We start from the raw sequence: 18617 nt of genomic DNA, 5'->3' as shown, positions 1-18617 counted from the left end.
GAGCGATTATCATACAAGCCGTCAGGTCTGTCCATTACCAGCCTGTCTAACTCTCGTTTCGTGTGCTGGAGCGTGCTTATCGTCCAGGATGCCAAACCCCATACCGTGTCTCCTCGGGCCTTTTTTCTTGTTTCCATACTCCTCGTCAAACTTACGAATCATCTTCAACGAGGCCATATCCTCGCTGATGCTAGCAGGGATCTGCTTCAACGCCTTTTCGAAATGATGGCGTCGCAGCACACGCCGCTCGGGGTAGCGGAATGGTTCAGGGCCTGCATGTTTTGCGGCCGCCTCGTTTTCTTCTTCTACAGCGGCCATTGCTGCAGCGACGCATACATTTTTCAGATCCGAACCAGAATAATGTGGTGTGATTTCTGCGTAATGCTCGAGTGAGACGCAACTGTCCAGCATCTCTCCCTTGAGCATAAGCCGAAGGATAGCGGTCCGATCGTCTTTGAGTGGCAAGTCAACCAGGATCTTGCGAGGTAGCCGGCGCAAGACTGCGTCGTCGAGATCAAAGGGGCGATTGGTCGCGACCATGATGAAGGCATTCGTCTCCTCCATTCCATCCCATTCCTTCAAGAACTGGTTGATGTGCTCGCGGTGGGAAGGCCGGTTACTGAACATGCTGCGGTTCGCGAGCAACGAGTCGGCTTCGTCAATGAAGACGACGCAAGGAGACAGTCGCTTGGCCAGGGTGAAGACGGCACGAATCAGCTTCTCGCTCTCGCCTACCCACTTGTCATTTATGGTTGCACCACTAATTTCGAGCATATTTGCGCCGCTTTCTTTGGCGACGGCTTTGGCAAGCATCGTCTTGCCTGTTCCTGGAGGTCCGTAGAGAAGACAGCCCGGGATCTTGTCCTGGGCGAGCACACCGTAGGAAAAGGCGTCCGGTCGTACCATGGCCAATGAGGTCAGGAGTTTCAGGGCCGATATCGTGTCCGGTGGCACGTGGACGTCAGCAAACGTCGTTCGCAGGTTTTCGCGATGTATCTGGCCAGACGATATCCTCTTTTCATACTCGTTCAGCTTCATGGCGGCTCTGTCCTCCATCTTGGCTTCCTCGGCACGGTTCAACTTCTCTCCCATCTCGCCGTTGTCGTCGGCCGGTTCCTCATCCAAAAATGACTGCCCGGGCTTTTGTCTCAAAGGACCCATGGCGAATCGTTCAAGGAAGCCGGCCGAGCCACAGCCTTCGTGTTTGGTCTCAAACGATCTATAGGCACGGGCAAGGTGGTAGATCTCGGGAAGCGGCAGTATTGAGTCTCGTAAGATGGAGAATCGCGGATTGGCCGAGAGTAGATATGTCCTCACGCTGTCACTGGACAGGTCTAAGGATTTATGCACGATATCCGGGTGCATTGCTCGGAGCATGCGGTCGATATTTTGCAAATTTTCGACAAAATAGTCGACCCTTTGCAGGCTGAATGGAAATCGATGCTGGCCCTTGGGACTGGGACGGTCTGCTCGATCAGGCTGAATATGACGAGTGATGACAAGATCGCCGACTGAAAGATCACGCATCGCGTTTTGGTATTCGTCGGACGGCCGCTCGCATGAGGAAGTACCCAAGATGGCAACTTTCATACCTTGTTGCCAGGCCACATCGACTAAAGTTCGCAGTCTATTGAGGAGGAGGGATCCTTCCAACGTCATGCTCAATTCAACCAGATCGTGGACGTGAAGAAGAATTGGTCGGACTTCGGGGGACTGCGACTTGATGCCCGAAGATCGTATGAGGTGATGGAGGATCTGATCAATCTTTAGGTTCTCCCATTTCGTGAAACAATCGTACCCGCCCTGCCTGATTTTTTCCAGCTCATCTTCCAGGGTAGCGGGGACTGTCCGTATACCGAGATGGGTAACTTCGGCGTCCTGCTCTTCGTCTTCACCATGTCGGCCGAAGATTTCGGGTTCTCCAACTAACTTGCCATTCAATTCCGCTGCCCGAAACCCCAACATGGAGAGTGGACCTCGGGAATAGGCCCAGTTTTGGCCGAGGTATTCTCCTACCAGAATGGACAGGTCGTGCGCGTCGAGTCGGACGAGGTCTGCTTTATTCCAAAAAGCAAGGTGCTCGCCGACGGCTTCCGACACGGCCTTGCCACCATAACCAGAGAGTGAGAGAATGGAAATCGGTCGTCTGCTCGTCTTCGGGTCGAAATTGGACGGTGGTGAGGTATTCATCTCACGTTCGAGGGCATTCTGCATCGCGACGAGCGTGTCTGTAGGGAAGTCTGTAAGAGCGTGCGGGAGAGGGTAGTCGAGGTGTTCTGCGTAGTTGAGCTGGTCGGCAAGTGACATGGGAAGCGTCCTGAAATGATCGCGGAATTTGTGGGTGCGATCATCGAGGTCCTTGTAGAGGTGCCACCACCAAAAGGGGCGAGCCTTGTAAGTGTATTCGGCTTGTCGCGAAGGATAGAGTGCGTCTACGAGGTGCCAGGCAGAATCGAGAATCATGTCCCACAAGCGTACGACTCTCTCTATCATCTCGGGCGAATTCCAACTGCCTCTGGTTCGGCCGTTCTCTGGCTGGAAAAGTGCGAGGTCGGCGGAATGCTCGCTGACCCTCCGCAGTAGGTCGCTCAATGCCGTATCAAAGTAGGACTCGAGCGTCTGGCACGCCTGCTGAGAAGTCGGGCCTTGGCCAAGATAGAGGCGTGAGGTCTTGTCGTGCCTTGCGTCTTCGACGAGCGCGAGGGGCAGCCTCGGCTGGGCGCTGGGGTTGAACAAGGATACATTGTTTTCGAGGAAATTGGCCGGAAGTCGAACCGGAGGCAAGGCCGAAGCGATCCGCTTGCGAGCAGCACGGTTTCTCGGGGGTCCAGACGCATGACTTCGAGTACGACCGCCTGACGTCTCGGCGTGGGGTTCTGGGTCTACATCGTGCTCCGTCAACGAATCATCGGCAGGTTTATCCCCGGAGCCGTGGCCATTGCGACGTCCGAGAGATGCGTGCAAGGACCGACGGCAGCATGTCGCTCGGTAGAGGGTCGAGGCCGAGGTCGAGGTCGAGGTCGAGCCGAAGGCAATGGTAGGAAACGCTCGGGGAGCTACCAGAGCATTCATTCAACCGGCTCGGCAACGTCGCCGGCACACACACACACACAAGATATGCGTTGTGTGTTCAGGGGTGAAACTGCGAGTACAAGTACGCGTACGATACGAGCAAATGACGATGACGATGTCGATCGATATCACAACCCTTGGTGTGTTGAGAGGAAATGATTGATGGACCGTTGCAACTGACCGACCAAGCCTGTTCTTGTGTTGTGGTGGGGTGGTTGGTGATTGGGTGATGATGTGATTGCTTACGTAAATTAGTTTTGTCCTCCCAACCGCCAGAATATCCAGACTTGGCTGACGATGTGATGAAAAATATGGCCAACACTGTCGAGCCACCAAACTCCACCGAGCGGTTTGAGAAGGGCGGCGTACTTGGTAGGGGATGATGACAAGGGCTCGACTCCTCCTGCTATTGACCAGTAGACGCGAGCTTGTGTGCAAGGATGTCAAACTATTTGTATCCTGTTGCGATGGATGAATCTCTCCCGCTGTAATGTCCATAGATGTGTGAAGATGGGAGAAGGAAGCGACTGGTTTGTATATATTATGTCACGCAGATGCGGTTGAGTAATCCACCAACACGATTCGATGTTGACGACGTCAGACAAGGAAGTGAAGCTGTCACAGCTTCTGGCTGATGGCAAAGTTTGCCTTGTCAATCCGTATCTATGGTACAGGAGTGGTTACGGGCTAAGGTTACAACACCTACAATACAGCTGCCCTATAGGTACTGGCAGAAACGGGCAGTCCATCTCTGTAAATAGGTATAAAATAGCTACCAAAGCTGCGAGGGTGTGCTCTGGTTATATCCCACCAGCCAGCGAACGAAGTTGAAAGGCTATCCCATCGGCGCCTACCTACCACTACCATCAAGGAGGAGGAAAACAACAACAAGGCAATCCATGCCTTCTGCAGCTCACCAACCTTTTCCTCCCCCAGGTCCCACCTTCATCGACGGGATTCAACGGGTTGGAACTCACTCAACACATGACCATTCCTGCAATGGGTCACATAGGAGGCTAGTCGAGCTCGAGGGAAATCACACGTCAGACTGGGCGCCATCGCTTCCGAGTCAACGATAGCTTGCACTGAAATTCATCCCTCCGTCGACATCTGAACGCCTTCCGCAGCCAGGGCCCTCGAGTAATCGGCCTGCGCCTTGGCCAGTGCATCCAGCACCGGCTGCATCATCCGGTTGACGGCGTTGCGACCGCCACCAACCATGTCCGACTTCCACCTGATTTTCTTACCTGTGCGCTCAAAATGTTCACGGATCTCCTGCTTTCGCTTGCGAATCACCGCCTCCCTCGCCTCCTCGGCCTCGTCTGCGACGGCGGCGATCCGGCTTGCGGACCGCTTCAGCGATTCGGCCAGGTACTGCAGCTCGGCAGCTCGGTCGGGGTCGCCAGAGAGGAATGCGGTCCAGAACTGATGCAGAAACTCGATGGTCGTCGCATGAGTCAGCCCGCACTTCTCGCTGATCCCCGCCGGCAGACCCATGGGAGTCGTTGCGTCGCTGCTGTGGCCGTATTTTTGTGACCGCTGCTGCAGGACGCCATCCATGACCTCCTTCTCCGCCGCCTTGAAGGCGGCGCGAGATCCGACCCGGGGCGGCTTTTGATGCTCCCCGTCGCTATCGCTCTCGTCGGCAAACTCGATGGCGGCTTGAAGACCTGTTCCGTCCTCGCCGATGGCCTCGAAGCGCCGCACTGCGCCTCTGATGTTCAACAGGACATCGGCAGGATTCTGCTGCGCAAATATGCGCGCGTTCGCAGACGGTGCCGTGTCCGCTTTGGAAAAGAACTTGCTCTGTTCTTTGACATTGAGCATGATGCGCTGCTCCTGGGCATCACCCCTCAGATCACGCAACGCCAGCTCGTTGTACGTGTCGTACCCCCCCTGACCGTCGTCGGCCGTGGCATCGGAGGGAGCAACGTCGGCCATTATTTTTTCGCTCAGACTATTGATCGTCCTCACTATCGGAATGTTGGCTCGAGGTCGCATCTCCACATCCTTGGCATTCCCGCTCCGGAAACCTCCCTGATTCTCCTCGTTGGCCTCCAGATCAATGATGTGAGGAACGCTCTGTGACATGATTTTGCTCTGCCGAATCTCCGTGTTCTCGTTTGGGTCGTACTTGTCGAAGAGAGGATCTGGCCGATCGTTCACCATCACTCGCTCGCCTCTCAGTTTCTTGGAGAGCCCGCTGAGGAAAAATCGCGACCAGAATTCGGCCTCGGAAAGTTTGGGTACGCTTTCGTTGTATATTCGCTTCACCAAAGGGTGTTGGGCAAATATCATCTGCACCTGCTCGACGCTGATGTTCAGCTTGAGCTCGCCATCGACCGTCCGTGGTTTCACCGTCGAAAGGACATTGTAGGCTCCCTTTTTCTGGTTGATTTCGATGGCGTGCGCGCGCAGAAGATTGGTCCGCGTCGACCAGAACTGAGTGTTGAAGGCAGCTCCGGTAATGGAGTCGGGCTTGGTGGAAATGGCCTCGACAAATGTCTGATGCAGACTCCTGTCCTTCTTCATGAGGGACTGCTGCAGTTCAATATCCATCTTTAGCTGGCCGTCATCGAACCATCGTGAGGATGATGGGTGCGAGTTGACGGCGCTGGCGAAGGCCATGGATGCAGATGCGCTGCCGCCGCCGCCGCCAACCGGTGTCGCGGTCCCCGGCCCCGACGGGGTGCCAAGTGCTGGCCTGGGGATGCTCGCATCGTTGGCTCGCAGATCAACCAACAGTTTTGAGAGCAAATTTTTGACATCTCTCGCTTCCTCCTTTGCCTCGGATGTGTTGAAATGGAAGAGGTAGGCTGCCGGATCGCCGCCGTTGCTCGATTTCTCGAAGATCTTGAGCATCACCTTCGGTGAGCTGTCTGGAGTTTGCTGGAGATCTGGTGAAACGAACAACCATCAGAATCTCCTGAACGAACTAGGAACATGGGAGGGCATACTCGTGATGCTTGATACAGGAAGGGTGACTGTTGGGGGCCCGCCAGTATTCGGCGTCCAGGTCACGGTTTGCTTGTCGTCAGCCAACGTGAGGATGCCATCTTTTTTCTTGTAGAGAGTGCGGCCAACAGGAACGGCCATTTTGACAGCTGTGTGAAGAGGAGGAGACCGTATGTACTTGAATGTGATGTCTTCGCCTTCCTTCACAGCCGCGAATGCGTTGCATTTGCTCCCATACCTCGTGCTCTCCTGGTGGCTCGTATGGTTAATGCGGGGGCATACCAACTAGGTCAATTCTTCTTTGCTCCGTTTATATAATTCCGAGCTGATACTGCGAGCTACACCTGGGACTGGGGCGAAAATCAGTAGAATAGAATGAGGTGCACATCGCTTGAATGATATAGAGAGGCTCGAGAAGGTTCCTAGGGGATGGATGAAGTTGATGGAGTCAAGCTCCAAGTTCCACCGACGTAAGTAAGCGCATCACTTGCAATATTACTAGTATGCATGTGCAAGTACTAGGTTACATGTGCAGAGCAATGCAAGGTGTCACAAGCCTCTGGCGGGCAGGTTTGTTAGGCTGCTGGACCCCATTCTGTACCGTGTTAAGTTGCATGGTCACCAAGTAGGTACCAAATTACAGCAGGTATCTCCCTACTTGTAGGGAACAGGTGTGTACTACAGCACTGTACTTTCAGTGCTTACTTTGTTCTACAGCAGGAAAAATACTAGCGTGCATGTACAAGTACTTACTACCTAGGTAAGTATTGTAGGTGTTGCAAACCTGCAGGAACATGTACTTAGGTAATCGAACAGTACTAGGTACTTGCCACCGAAACGGGTTCGGAAATATCGCTACATATTTGTACTGTGTAGGACCACTCTACTCTACTTACTTAGATAACTACCTACTGAAATAAATACGGAGTACTCCGGTAATTACTTTGTACTTACTGTACTTGTAGATTGGAGAGGCAAAGGTCGTAGGGAGCAAAGAAAACAAAACACGCCCAGCTCCATGACGAAGCTCTAGACCCACCCACAATTACTTTTTTCTCCGCCATACGGAGTACAGTATGTAATACTTACAGTAAACAGTAAGTATGTACAGTACGTTTGTACAGTACATGTAACAGTAGACCTTGGAGATACAACATGAGTAATACAAGTCCTCCGTAAGGTAAACATATGCACGATACTTCCACCTACACTTGCTGGGGTACCCAAGGAAGATTGCTACACGAAGAGGCATCATGCACACCTTCTCACTGATTCCTACAAATCTGGAACTTGCAAATTCCACCCATGCGGCGTTAGAATTTCGACTTGCCAGATCTGTAGGAGAATGCTGACTGGAGTTCAAGGTACGTACTCCGTACATGCATGCACAACTGTTTGCATGCTATACAACTACTCCGTACTCCGTACTAGGTGCTTGTATTCCTCCTGTAAGCACGCTTTCGCCTTCTAGGGAGTAGGCCCAAATCCAATCGTGCTAATGAATGCTCTTTGCACGGTGTACCTCGAATCGAACTGCGGACTGTGGGTAGGATCGGTATTTATTCTCGTCATGCACACTGTCTCCACGCCCCGGGGGCGGCTGCGCCGTGCACTCGCTGGGTCTCTCCACTAAACGCGCCAATCTCAGCGTCAGCTGAGCTGGCTTCAGTGCTCTGAGTGGCTGCAGGAGCCTGGGGTCTCCCCCAGGAGGTGAGTCTCGGGACTGGACAGGTTTTGCCGTCATACCGGGAGTACGGTAGTACTGCCTGTACTAGTACTTACTAGTACTTGTGCTGTACTGCACATGCACAGTAAGTGCGCATGTACTTACAGTACAGTACACCTACGGTTTCCTTTCGTGCTCCGTACTATTTACTTGTACCTACCATGCAACTTTTCGCACTCGAGTCTTCTCTTCCTTGAAACGGAATACTACCTCATCCTTGTCCAGCTGCGTCAACATCTCTCGCGCGCGAGCCATCACGATTGGACTGACCGACTTACTCCGCCACTCTTTTGTGATCTTTGCGATCTCGAGATTGTGGGATGTGTCGTCTGTTTGAGCAGCTCTGAGCACTCGCACCTACCTACCTCTGTCAAGACAACAGCAATTGTTGTCTCCCGAAACGTCCGAGTCCCCCGTCTGCGTCAGCAAATCACCTTGGCCATGTTGAGGAATTCGCTCCGTAGAGCTGGCTCTCAGCTTCCTCGAAGCGCGAGATGCCCGAGCTCGCCCTCAAGTCGGGCCATATCGACGACGGTGGCCAGCACCTCGCCATGGAAGCTCGCTGCCTCCCGACGATCCCTTGCCTCCTCCCCCGCTCTTGCTGGCCGGCTCTACGCAACCAGCGCGACCAACTCACCGCCCGATCCGAGCGATAACTTTCTCTCGGGAAGCACGGCCAACTATATCGATGAGATGTACATGCAGTGGAAGCAAGACCCCAAGAACGTCCACGTATCGTGGCAGGTCTACTTCAAGAACATGGAGAGCGGCGACATGCCCATCTCCCAGGCCTTCCAGCCCCCTCCCAACCTGGTGCCGAACATGACGGGTGGCGTGCCTCGACTCGGCGGTGGCCTCGCTCTCGAGGATGGCTCCGACGTCACGAACCATCTCAAGGTTCAGCTCCTCGTGCGCGCCTACCAGGCTCGCGGACATCACAAGGCCAACATTGACCCTCTCGGCATCCGCAACACCACTGCCGGCTTTGGAAACGTCAAGCCCAAGGAGCTCACTCTCGAGCATTACGGCTTCACCGACAAGGACCTCGACAAGGAGTACACGCTCGGCCCCGGCATTCTGCCTAGGTTCAAGAAGGAGGGCCGCGAGAAGATGACGCTCCGCGAGATCGTTGCCGCCTGCGAGAAGATCTATGCCGGCGCGTACGGTGTGGAATTCATCCACATCCCCGACCGTGAAAAGTGCGACTGGCTGCGCGAGCGTCTGGAGGTCCCCCAACCCTTCAAGTACTCGATTGATGAGAAGCGCCGGATCCTTGACAGACTCATATGGAGCTCCAGTTTCGAGTCCTTCCTGGCGACCAAATACCCCAACGACAAGCGATTCGGCCTCGAGGGTTGCGAGACCCTCGTCCCCGGCATGAAGGCCTTGATCGACCGCAGCGTCGACTACGGTGTCAAGGACATCGTCATTGGCATGCCCCATAGAGGCAGACTCAACGTCCTCTCCAACGTTGTGCGAAAGCCCAACGAGTCCATCTTCTCCGAGTTTGCTGGCACCGGTGGCGGCGAGGACGAGGGCTCCGGCGACGTCAAGTACCACCTCGGCATGAACTTCGAACGGCCTACCCCTTCGGGCAAGCGTGTCCAGCTCTCGCTCGTCGCGAACCCTTCCCACTTGGAAGCCGAAGATCCTGTCGTCCTCGGCAAGACGCGCGCCATCCAGCACTACAACAACGACGAGAAGGTTCACCGAACCGCCATGAGCGTTCTCCTCCACGGTGACGCTGCCTTTGCCGCTCAGGGCATCGTCTATGAATGTCTCGGATTCCACTCTCTTCCCGCCTTCTCCACCGGCGGCACCGTCCACCTGGTTGTGAACAACCAGATCGGCTTCACGACCGATCCTCGATTCGCCCGCTCGACGGCCTACTGCACCGACATCGCCAAAGCCATCGATGCGCCCGTCTTCCACGTCAACGCCGACGACGTCGAGGCCGTCAACTTTGTTTGCCAGCTTGCTGCCGACTGGCGCGCCGAATTCCAGCACGATGTCGTCATTGACCTCATCTGCTACCGCAAGTACGGCCACAACGAGACCGATCAGCCGTCTTTCACCCAACCACTGATGTACAAGCGCATCAACTCCAAGGAGCCGCAGATTGATGTCTACGTCAACAAGCTTCTTCAGGATGGCACTTTCACCAAGGAAGATGTCGAGGAGCACAAGAAGTGGGTTTGGGGCATGCTGGAGGAGAGCTTCGACAAGTCCAAGGACTACCAACCGACGTCCAAGGAGTGGACGACGTCGGCCTGGAACGGTTTCAAGTCCCCCAAGGAGCTCGCCACCGAGGTCCTGCCCCACAACGCCACCAAGGTCGACAAGACGACGCTGCAGCACGTTGGCGAGATCATTGGATCTGCTCCTGAAGGGTTCCAGATACACCGCAACCTGAAGCGCATCCTCAACAACCGAACCAAGTCGGTCGTTGAGGGCCAGAACATCGACTTCCCCACCGCCGAGGCTCTCGCCTTCGGCACGCTCGTGACTGAGGGATACCACGTCCGCGTGTCCGGCCAGGACGTCGAGCGAGGCACCTTCTCGCAGCGCCACGCCGTCTTCCACGACCAGGACACCGAGGAGACCTACACGCCCCTGCAGCACATCAGCAAGGACCAGGGCAAGTTTGTCATTTCCAACTCATCCCTGAGCGAGTTTGGCGCCCTCGGATTCGAGTACGGCTATTCGCTGTCGTCGCCCAACGCTCTCGTCATGTGGGAGGCTCAGTTTGGCGACTTTGCCAACAACGCGCAGTGCATCATTGACCAGTTCATCGCCTCGGGCGAGGTCAAGTGGATGCAGCGAACCGGCCTCGTCATGTCTCTCCCGCACGGCTACGACGGCCAGGGTCCCGAACACTCTTCGGGTCGTCTGGAACGCTACCTGCAGCTCTGCAACGAGGACCCGCGCATCTTCCCATCCGAGGAGAAGCTTGTCCGCCAGCACCAGGACTGCAACATGCAGATTGCCTATATGACGACGCCTGCGAACTTGTTCCACGTGCTGCGCCGACAGATGCAGCGACAGTTCCGAAAGCGTAAGTGTTGCCCTGGTGTGCTCCGTGTCGGTTGGGGACTTGAGTTTTGCTGACAGCCTGGCTCGCTAGCTCTCATCATCTTCTTCTCCAAATCTCTTCTCCGCCATCCCCTGGCTCGCTCGAACATTGAGGAATTCGACGGCCCTAACGCGGGATTCCAGTGGATCATCCCCGACCCCGAGCACCAAACCGGCGCCATCAAGTCCCCGGAGGAGGTTGACCGCGTCATCCTCTGCTCCGGCCAGGTCTGGACGAGCCTGCACAAGTACCGCATGGAAAACAAGATTGACGATGTTGCCATCACGCGCGTCGAGCAGCTGAACCCCTTCCCGTGGCAGCAGCTCAAGGAGAACCTGGACATGTACCCCAACGCGAAGACGATTGTCTGGGCCCAGGAGGAGCCCCTCAACGCCGGTGCCTGGAGTTTTACACAGCCTCGCATCGAAACGCTGCTAAACCAGACCAAGCACCACGATCGCAAGCATGTCATGTATGCTGGCCGCAACCCGAGCGCGTCTGTGGCGACGGGCATGAAGCGGATTCATCAGGAAGAGGAGCGTGACTTGCTCGAAATGGCCTTTACCGTCAAGCAGGATAAGTTGAAGGGCGAGTAGGCGGGACGGCCGAGCAGAGACTGGTCCTGCTTTCCGATGCCCGACTGCGGCTTTCGTCTGTGGAAGGGGCCAACGTGGGTGGGATGTTGCATGATGCATTCTGGGCTGCCAGATGCGAGAGAGCCGCCGGGATGGGAGCGGTCCCTCTGCGCCCCATGATATCGAAAAGCTCGCTTGAAACTAGCTTCGAGGGTTATCTGCTGCGCCTTTGTTCCAGGTATTGTCGTGCAGGGCGGGCACGGTCAAAGGCAGCATAGAATTTCGTAATGTAGTAGTAGGTGTCGTGTTTCGAAAATAGAACAACAGGACGACCTGTTTAATCTTGAGCAGCTCGGCAACTCGGAGGGCTGCCGGTTGCGTTGACAATAACCTGCTTGCATTCATTCGTCTACGTGCTTCTAGTTCTCGCGAATCTAGAGTAATCTAACGTTGTTCTTGCTTAACCTGCCACGGACGTACCAGGCCGTCATCTCCCGTCGTGACGAGCATTTCTTCCTCGCCTCTCCGCTCGGAGCCGGCATCGTACCGTCTGCACCAGGTAATGTGATTGACTTCGAAGGCTCCGTGAGCGTTGGGCATGGTGGCAATTACCTCCCAAGACGTCGAGAGCGCCGAGGGATCGTTTAGTTTCGTTGCAGGGGCATGAACATGAGCCGCCGGCGAATTCCCTTCTTTGTACATGGCGATGCGGCCGTCACTTCCGGTGCTGGCGATGAGACCCGAGTCGGCGCTCCAAGTGGCCGAATAGACATCCCTATCATGAGCCTTGGGCAGCACGGCGGTGCAGTTCCACTCTTCTCTCAGGGACTTCCGCATCGTGTTGGGGATGCCGCTGAAAGCAACTCGGGGGCCATCGTCGTCCGCTTCGGCTTCTTCCTTGAGCGACCATATCCGAATCGTCTTGTCGGCCGAGAAGGTCAGGAGTCTGGGGAACTGGTTCTCATCTCTCGGTCGTGGCTCCCACTGCAGACCCCAGACGGTCTCGTCGTGGCCTTCGAGGACGGCGACGCATACCCACTCGCCGTCACCATCCTCCCGCCAGATGCGGACCGTGTTGTCGTAGCTGGCGCTCGCGAGAACGTCGGGGCTATAGTGCCGCCGCCTGTTGCGGCCTGGCACGTCCGGACACCAGGCCACGGCTTTCACGTCGCCTTCGTGCTCGTTGAGGACAGCAACCGTCTCCCACTCGTCGTCGTCCTCGGAGGCACCGATGTCTTCCCATATCCAGACGGACTTGTCGCGCGAGCAGGTGGCGAGGTAGGTACCCGAGGGGGAGAAGGTGCAAGACTTGATTTCCGAGTCGTGGCCCTCGAGAACAAGAGTGAACTCCCACGACTTGTCGGTGCCACCGTCAGGTTCGGAGTCGAGTTCGCCGTCGGCCGTCGAACGACTGACGCGGGTGCTCATGTCCACCTCCAAATCATCGGCGGCACCAGCCTCGAGAGCTGCGTCAGCCTCCCAGCGCCAAAGGCCGGCGGTGGAATCGAAGCTCCCCGTGACGAGACATAGCTTTTGCGGCGGCTGACCCGGCTTCCAGGCGACTGAGCGGACGGAGCGGGCGTGGCCACCGGTGAGGGTGCTGTGAGACGAGAGGGTGCTGAGGGAGAAGACGGTCGCGCCTTTGGAGTGGGCCGTCGCGAGTAGCGGGAGAGTCGGGTGCGGTACGGAAGCCCAGGCGCGCTCATACAGGTCGGGTTGGAAGAGGGGGAGGGGAATAATCTGGAGGAGGGTCGAGGAAGGCTCCGAAGACGGAGACATGTTGAGGTTGGGGGTCGGCGATAGGCTTGCCTGCTGCCAATTTGCTGCTAGCAACCAATGGCCCAGCCGATCCCCCGAGGCAAGACTTTTCGAGCAGCCGTGGAAATCGACAAGGAACGAGGAGGAAGAAAGTGGGCGTTGATCCTGGGCGTAGTACCTAAACCCGTGTGTGTCGGAGCATGTATAGAAATGCGACTCAATGTTGACGGTATAGTCGACAAAACTGCACGATAGACCATGTACAGTGTATTCCTAGTTTGGGATTTTTTCTGACAGAGGCAACTCACACCTACATACAGTGTGCATACGTGACAAGTCACACAGTGCATCCTAGCATTGGCATCATTGGATACTTGGTGCCGGGTAGTCAAATTACTTACATCCGACTACTGACAAGCAATTCAGGCAGCTCCCTTCATACGATATTTATACAAGTGTGGATATGATGCCGAATATTCCCTTTTTTTCTTTGCTTCGGAATAATAACAGAACTTTCGTACCACAGGAGGCTCAATCCTGAAAGAATGCCGTACTCGAACCTCGTGTGCAAACTTGGTGAGGGGTTCATAACCAGGATCCAATGCCTTTCTGCTTCAGAAACCGGAGCAATTCATGGAGCACCATCCTGCGACCCTAGACAAGATCCAACAATTCATAGCTTGAATTACTTATACATACATGACGGCGCCTTCTCACCCCCATGTTCATCTGGACACCATTGGATATCATCTACCACCGTCTGGTCCTGTGCAACAAATAACAAGCCAATCCTTCGCAAGTACGGCGGAAACTGCCTTCGTGTCTCGTACGCAAACCACCACAAAGCCTCGTTTCTTCCGCTCTAATCCCGCTCCCGGTCATGATGCGCCAGGCGAGGCGGGCGCATTCGCCTCGGATTCCAACTCAAACTGCATTTCCGCTTTCTACTCCGAGGAAACGAGACCCCCGTCTGCCTACATTTTTGTTGCACGTCTCGAAACGGAGATTATGGAGCACTCTTGGGTTGGATTCTTCGAGCTTATGTGCTGCTCTGTCCCCGGTGTCGGCGAGCATATGGAAGAGGCTCTACCACTGCTTCATCGTAGTCGTGCACCACCTCTGATTCATACCGGACTTCGCTGGCTGGGAATATCTGATCACCATGCTGTCGTTGCCAATCTTTCTCGTAGCGGTGCCTCCCCCACCGAGAATCATCAACGGCAAGATTTCGTGCCGAACAGGGATGGGACGCTGTCGTCCTTTGTGCCTCTCGCTTTTGCTTCTCGCGCCCCACGATGACCCTGAAGAATTGGACAATCTCGGACAGGCCAAGCTGACGGCAATGTGAAACATTGATCATGTTGAAGAGCGACTGCGAGTCGACAAGTTGCTTCGCAATCACCGAGTCCGGTTGGCAGAAGGTGCGGACCCGAATCTGGCGGGCATCCGCCTTCATGGCATCAAGGAGGCCGGCAATTTCCACCGGGTTGCTCTGGTGGCGGCCGTAGAAGTTGAAGTCGTGGACATGAAGACATACGAGCTCAAGCTGCGTCTCTAAATCATACCGGAAGCCGATAACCTTGGGCCGGCCCTGAGAAAGCCACCAATCCGAGATGCTCTTGAGATTATCTGCTACGAGGTGACCCCTTTCGAGCTCGGCGGTGATGAAATCATGCAGTGCACTGGTGAGATGAAACTCGAGCTCGCAAAATAGCAGACTCTGCTCTCGCGGTGTGAGGGAGATGGCAATGTGTGAAGCAGCTTCTCTTGTCGAAGGCTGCGATCGTCGGCCGGTGTTGGCAAATTCTGCCGTCTATTCCACCCATGACAGCATTCGTCAGCAGTCTCTTCCGCCCTCACCCAAAGGGGAGGGAATCACGTACCATATCCTTGGCAATCTTCTTGATGCTCTCGATAATGCCTGCTCGCTTCTTCCGAGTCGTCTGCAGGCCCCGTTCTGGTGATCGCTCGGTACGCTCGAGCCAGCCATTTCGTCCGATCATGACCTTTTCACCCCTCTTGGACGTTGGAAAATCGCGACCACGGAAATACAGGGCCAAGGGTGAGAACAAGTCGCCCTCGGCCGTATCGTTCTGGACGTCGGTAGCCCAGCGAGAATTATGACTGGAAAGCGGTGAGGGCGGCGGAGGCAAAGTATGGACCGGCCCCATCATACGGCTCATGCTGTCCGACACCAAGCCATCAGAGGTACTCTTGGAGCGCCGAGGCCGCTGAGCTAGGTTGTGAGTACGAGATGATGGTTCTGGATAGTCGCTGGTATTCCCCATCGAATTCCAAGCATTATACATGCCGACGACCGGTCCGCCCATGCTCCTCTGTGAGGAAGTCGTCGTGTGCTTCTGCCCGAGGTAGATGGAATCCGACAGGTGGGCGCTTGGGCAGTAGGCAGACACGCCATCGCTGTCCCGGCCATGGTTGCTCTGCCTGAGAGGCGATACAGGATGGGCAACGGATTCCGTAGGCGGACGGTAAGCAACGAGACCAGGAATACGACTCGCATCGGCCTGGATTGGAACAGGTGATCGGAGGTTGCGGCGTTTCGGCAGCGATGGGCCTTTGTGGGCAAAAATGTCCGGCATTTGACCATCAGCCTGAACCTGTGGCATCAGTTCGGAGAATGGAGTCGATGGCACGCCCCTGTTCTCATCGGCACTGCTGCCAAGGCTGTAGGTCATTATGGGACGAGAGTCGGCAGCGGTCCGCGGAGGGTTAGAGGTAGACTTGGTAGGTGTCGTCTCGACAGCTGCCTGATGAGCTCGCAGGCCGGGACTGCTGTTGACCTTGTTGGTAAACCTTCGGAGCCATGCGTCAGCTGCGTCACTGTTCACCTGGTCATGGCAACCTCGACATGATAGGAAAGCGAGAGGGGAGAAAAGAACAAGTCTTCGTACGCGTCTGTGATTTTGTCCATTTGCGTCTTCGTCAAATTCATGCGGATGTGAAGTGGCTGCTTCGGGTGTTGTTTCTTGGCTGCCGGCGAAGCACTTGCCAGAGATTCCAGAGACCGATGATGATTGCGTCTTCTGGGCGATGACCTGAAAACGACTGGTGTATCAGACCGCCGACTCTTGCTCTTGATGGGTGCCTGCAACGGCATCGAGCTGACACAATTAAAAGATGCCAGAGTAAGCCTTGAAGCGGGAAAGCACGAAACGGGATATGCTTTTACTTCCGTCTCACGAAAACGTCACAGCGTGAGGCCTCGATCGGATAGCTGGACAGCACTAGGAAGGAAGCCCTCCCTTTCGTTCCGTGGGCACGTGTTGGAAATGGTTGCGGAAAGGTTGAGGAACACGTTCCGTTCTTACGAGGCCAACAAGGTGGGTTTGCCGTAGATTCGTTGGGAGGAATTATTCGTTGGCTGGGCCAAAATGGCCACGACAATGAGAGATCAAAGGCTTGGACCGCATCTCAGGCAGCGAACGGAAGGGGACGGTTGTCTGGGGTGATTGTGGCAACGGATCGTTCTGAAGTTGCAGCTGCCACGAAGCAGCTTTTGTTTAATCTGTACTGATAGTGTCGTCCGTCGTGACCTCTTGGCTGCCCGGGAAACAGTATTTCCATCCCGTACCGCCTCCGCAGGGCTAGGTTGGACACAAAAAAGGCATGAGATTCGGATCACACAAGGCATCGATGTAGATGGCAACTGATGATTAGATATCCAGGTGCCTCGGTAATCTCAAGAATGAGACTAAGCACGCAATCCTTGCCAAATTTTTCTCCTGCGAAGGATCTGGCCGGGCGTATACTCAGAGACACTTCGATCATATATACTGACGGGGCCGAGGCCTGAACGGGGCGGGTAGGAATCGAGGGAAGTCATAGGAACGTCGACCAGCCATGCCCAGCAGTATCGTCCACATGATCGCCTGACCCGTCGCATTTATTCTGAAAAGTATGCATCAAGCCGAGCGAGTGGCCAACCTCGTGAGTGGCTGATTGCATGGTGAACGGAAGACGAACCGATCATACAGTACAGACGGGCTCCATACAGTAGACGCCTCAAGGCTGCTTTTGGATAGTTTGATGAAGCGAATGCAAATCCTATCATAATATTATTGGTGTATTCACAAGTCGTCAGAAGATATGGATGCAAGACATCATGTTCTATTGATGATGGCAGCTGCCATTGTAATGTTGATGCTGGTGTAGTTGTAGATGTGCGATGTCCAGTAGATGGTACAAGTACTGAGAGAGGTTTGTCACCATGAATACAACATCACGTGACGTGACGGTCATATGATCTGTCCGTCAGTACTCTGTATCTGTACTCCGTAAATACGGAATAATTCTGCATAGTACGGAGTAATACGGAGTACTAGAACATGAGTTCTTCATACATGTACATACCTAGTAATTACCTCAGGTATATACAAGTAATATTGCTCCGTATGGCTCGTACAATTACTTGAAGTTCTAATACTTAATGCCCATCACTTCGAGTACAAGTAGGTTGTACTCCGTACAGCACCCAACAGTACTTACTTAGGTACTTACTTACACACGCACTTGAGTACTGCAAGTACATGTACTTAGCTGTCCAGTAGGTGCAGATTGCGGGGTATTACCTGCGATCCAGGGAGCACGACCGGCAATTGAGCACACCCATGCGAGTTCATGTACAAGTAAGTACTAGGTAATTACTATTGCTTGTATTATTTAAGCAAGTACTTCCTTGTACTCCGTACAGTAAGTGTACATGTGTGCTCCGTGCTTGCTATTATTAAATACACCATCACGGAGTACTCCATACTCCGTGCACAAGTATCTTGGACTTGCACCTAAGTAAGTACAATACGTTGTACTTATTGCAGTACTCCGTACATAAGTATCTTGGACTTGCACCTAAGCAAGTACAATACGTTGTACTCCGTACTTATTGCAGTACTCCGTACTTCGTACTCCGTGCACAAGTATCTTGGACTTGCACCTAAGTAAGTACAATACGTTGCACTTAATGCAGTACTCCGTACATAAGTATCTTGGACTTGCACCTAAATAAGTACAATACGTTGTACTTATTGCAGTACTCCGTACTCCCAGTGCACCAAGTACCTCACTGACCGCTGCTGCAAATTGTACCCCGAAGTTTTCCCAGCTAGAAAACTACCCACCATCAGCTCGCTATCGCGACAGCCATCGAGAGTTGCATCATACGAAACCCAACTTCCACACAGCGTGCAGCGAGCCGCGCTCGGCAACGCCAGCGCCTTATCCTTTCGCGAATCCTTACGCTACTTGCTTCACGTACGGAGTACCAGGGAACCAAGCGCGTCATGCACCTCTCGCCGCCTGGCCACGGCAACTAACAGCGCCGCGACCGTTGACCAAAGGTAGAGCCGGCCCAGCATTCCCACCGTATTCTCCCCCTCACCCCTTCCCCTGCTTTCAACTTCCTCTCACTTCTTTCAACCTTTCACCGAGATGACTACGCTGT

General features: G+C 54.6%; 5 protein-coding genes across 5 annotated transcripts; 1 reads left to right on the top strand and 4 right to left on the bottom strand.

Moving 5' to 3' along the window:
- Positions 1–21: 21 nt before the first annotated feature.
- Positions 22–3072, bottom strand: DCS_06173 (mitochondrial AAA ATPase; the record flags this gene model as incomplete). Its single annotated transcript, XM_040803464.1, has 1 exon — positions 22–3072. One exon carries the CDS (start codon positions 3070–3072, stop codon positions 22–24), a length of 3051 nt encoding a protein of 1016 aa, XP_040653568.1.
- A 1092-nt stretch (positions 3073–4164) lies between these two features.
- On the bottom strand, positions 4165–6168 carry DCS_06172 (RNA polymerase II transcription factor related protein; the record flags this gene model as incomplete). The annotated part of the gene is made up of 2 exons (XM_040803463.1): positions 4165–5969; positions 6030–6168. The coding sequence occupies 2 exons, from the start codon at positions 6166–6168 to the stop codon at positions 4165–4167; spliced, it is 1944 nt and encodes a 647-aa protein (XP_040653567.1).
- A 2026-nt stretch (positions 6169–8194) lies between these two features.
- Positions 8195–11422, top strand: DCS_06171 (2-oxoglutarate dehydrogenase E1 component; the record flags this gene model as incomplete). Its single annotated transcript, XM_040803462.1, has 2 exons — positions 8195–10808; positions 10878–11422. 2 exons carry the CDS (start codon positions 8195–8197, stop codon positions 11420–11422), a joined length of 3159 nt encoding a protein of 1052 aa, XP_040653566.1.
- A 423-nt stretch (positions 11423–11845) lies between these two features.
- DCS_06170 (WD repeat protein) lies at positions 11846–13180 on the bottom strand (the record flags this gene model as incomplete). The annotated part of the gene is made up of 1 exon (XM_040803461.1): positions 11846–13180. One exon carries the CDS (start codon positions 13178–13180, stop codon positions 11846–11848), a length of 1335 nt encoding a protein of 444 aa, XP_040653565.1.
- Positions 13181–14198: 1018 nt separating this feature from the next.
- DCS_06169 (uncharacterized protein) lies at positions 14199–16112 on the bottom strand (the record flags this gene model as incomplete). The annotated part of the gene is made up of 3 exons (XM_040803460.1): positions 14199–14972; positions 15043–16000; positions 16072–16112. 3 exons carry the CDS (start codon positions 16110–16112, stop codon positions 14199–14201), a joined length of 1773 nt encoding a protein of 590 aa, XP_040653564.1.
- Positions 16113–18617: the final 2505 nt, after the last annotated feature.

This window comes from Drechmeria coniospora, chromosome 03, assembly GCF_001625195.1.
Source record: "Drechmeria coniospora strain ARSEF 6962 chromosome 03, whole genome shotgun sequence".
Lineage (NCBI taxonomy): Eukaryota > Fungi > Ascomycota > Sordariomycetes > Hypocreales > Ophiocordycipitaceae > Drechmeria > Drechmeria coniospora.
Note: the sequence above shows the minus strand (reverse complement) of the source record. Positions and strands in the feature narration are given on the sequence as shown.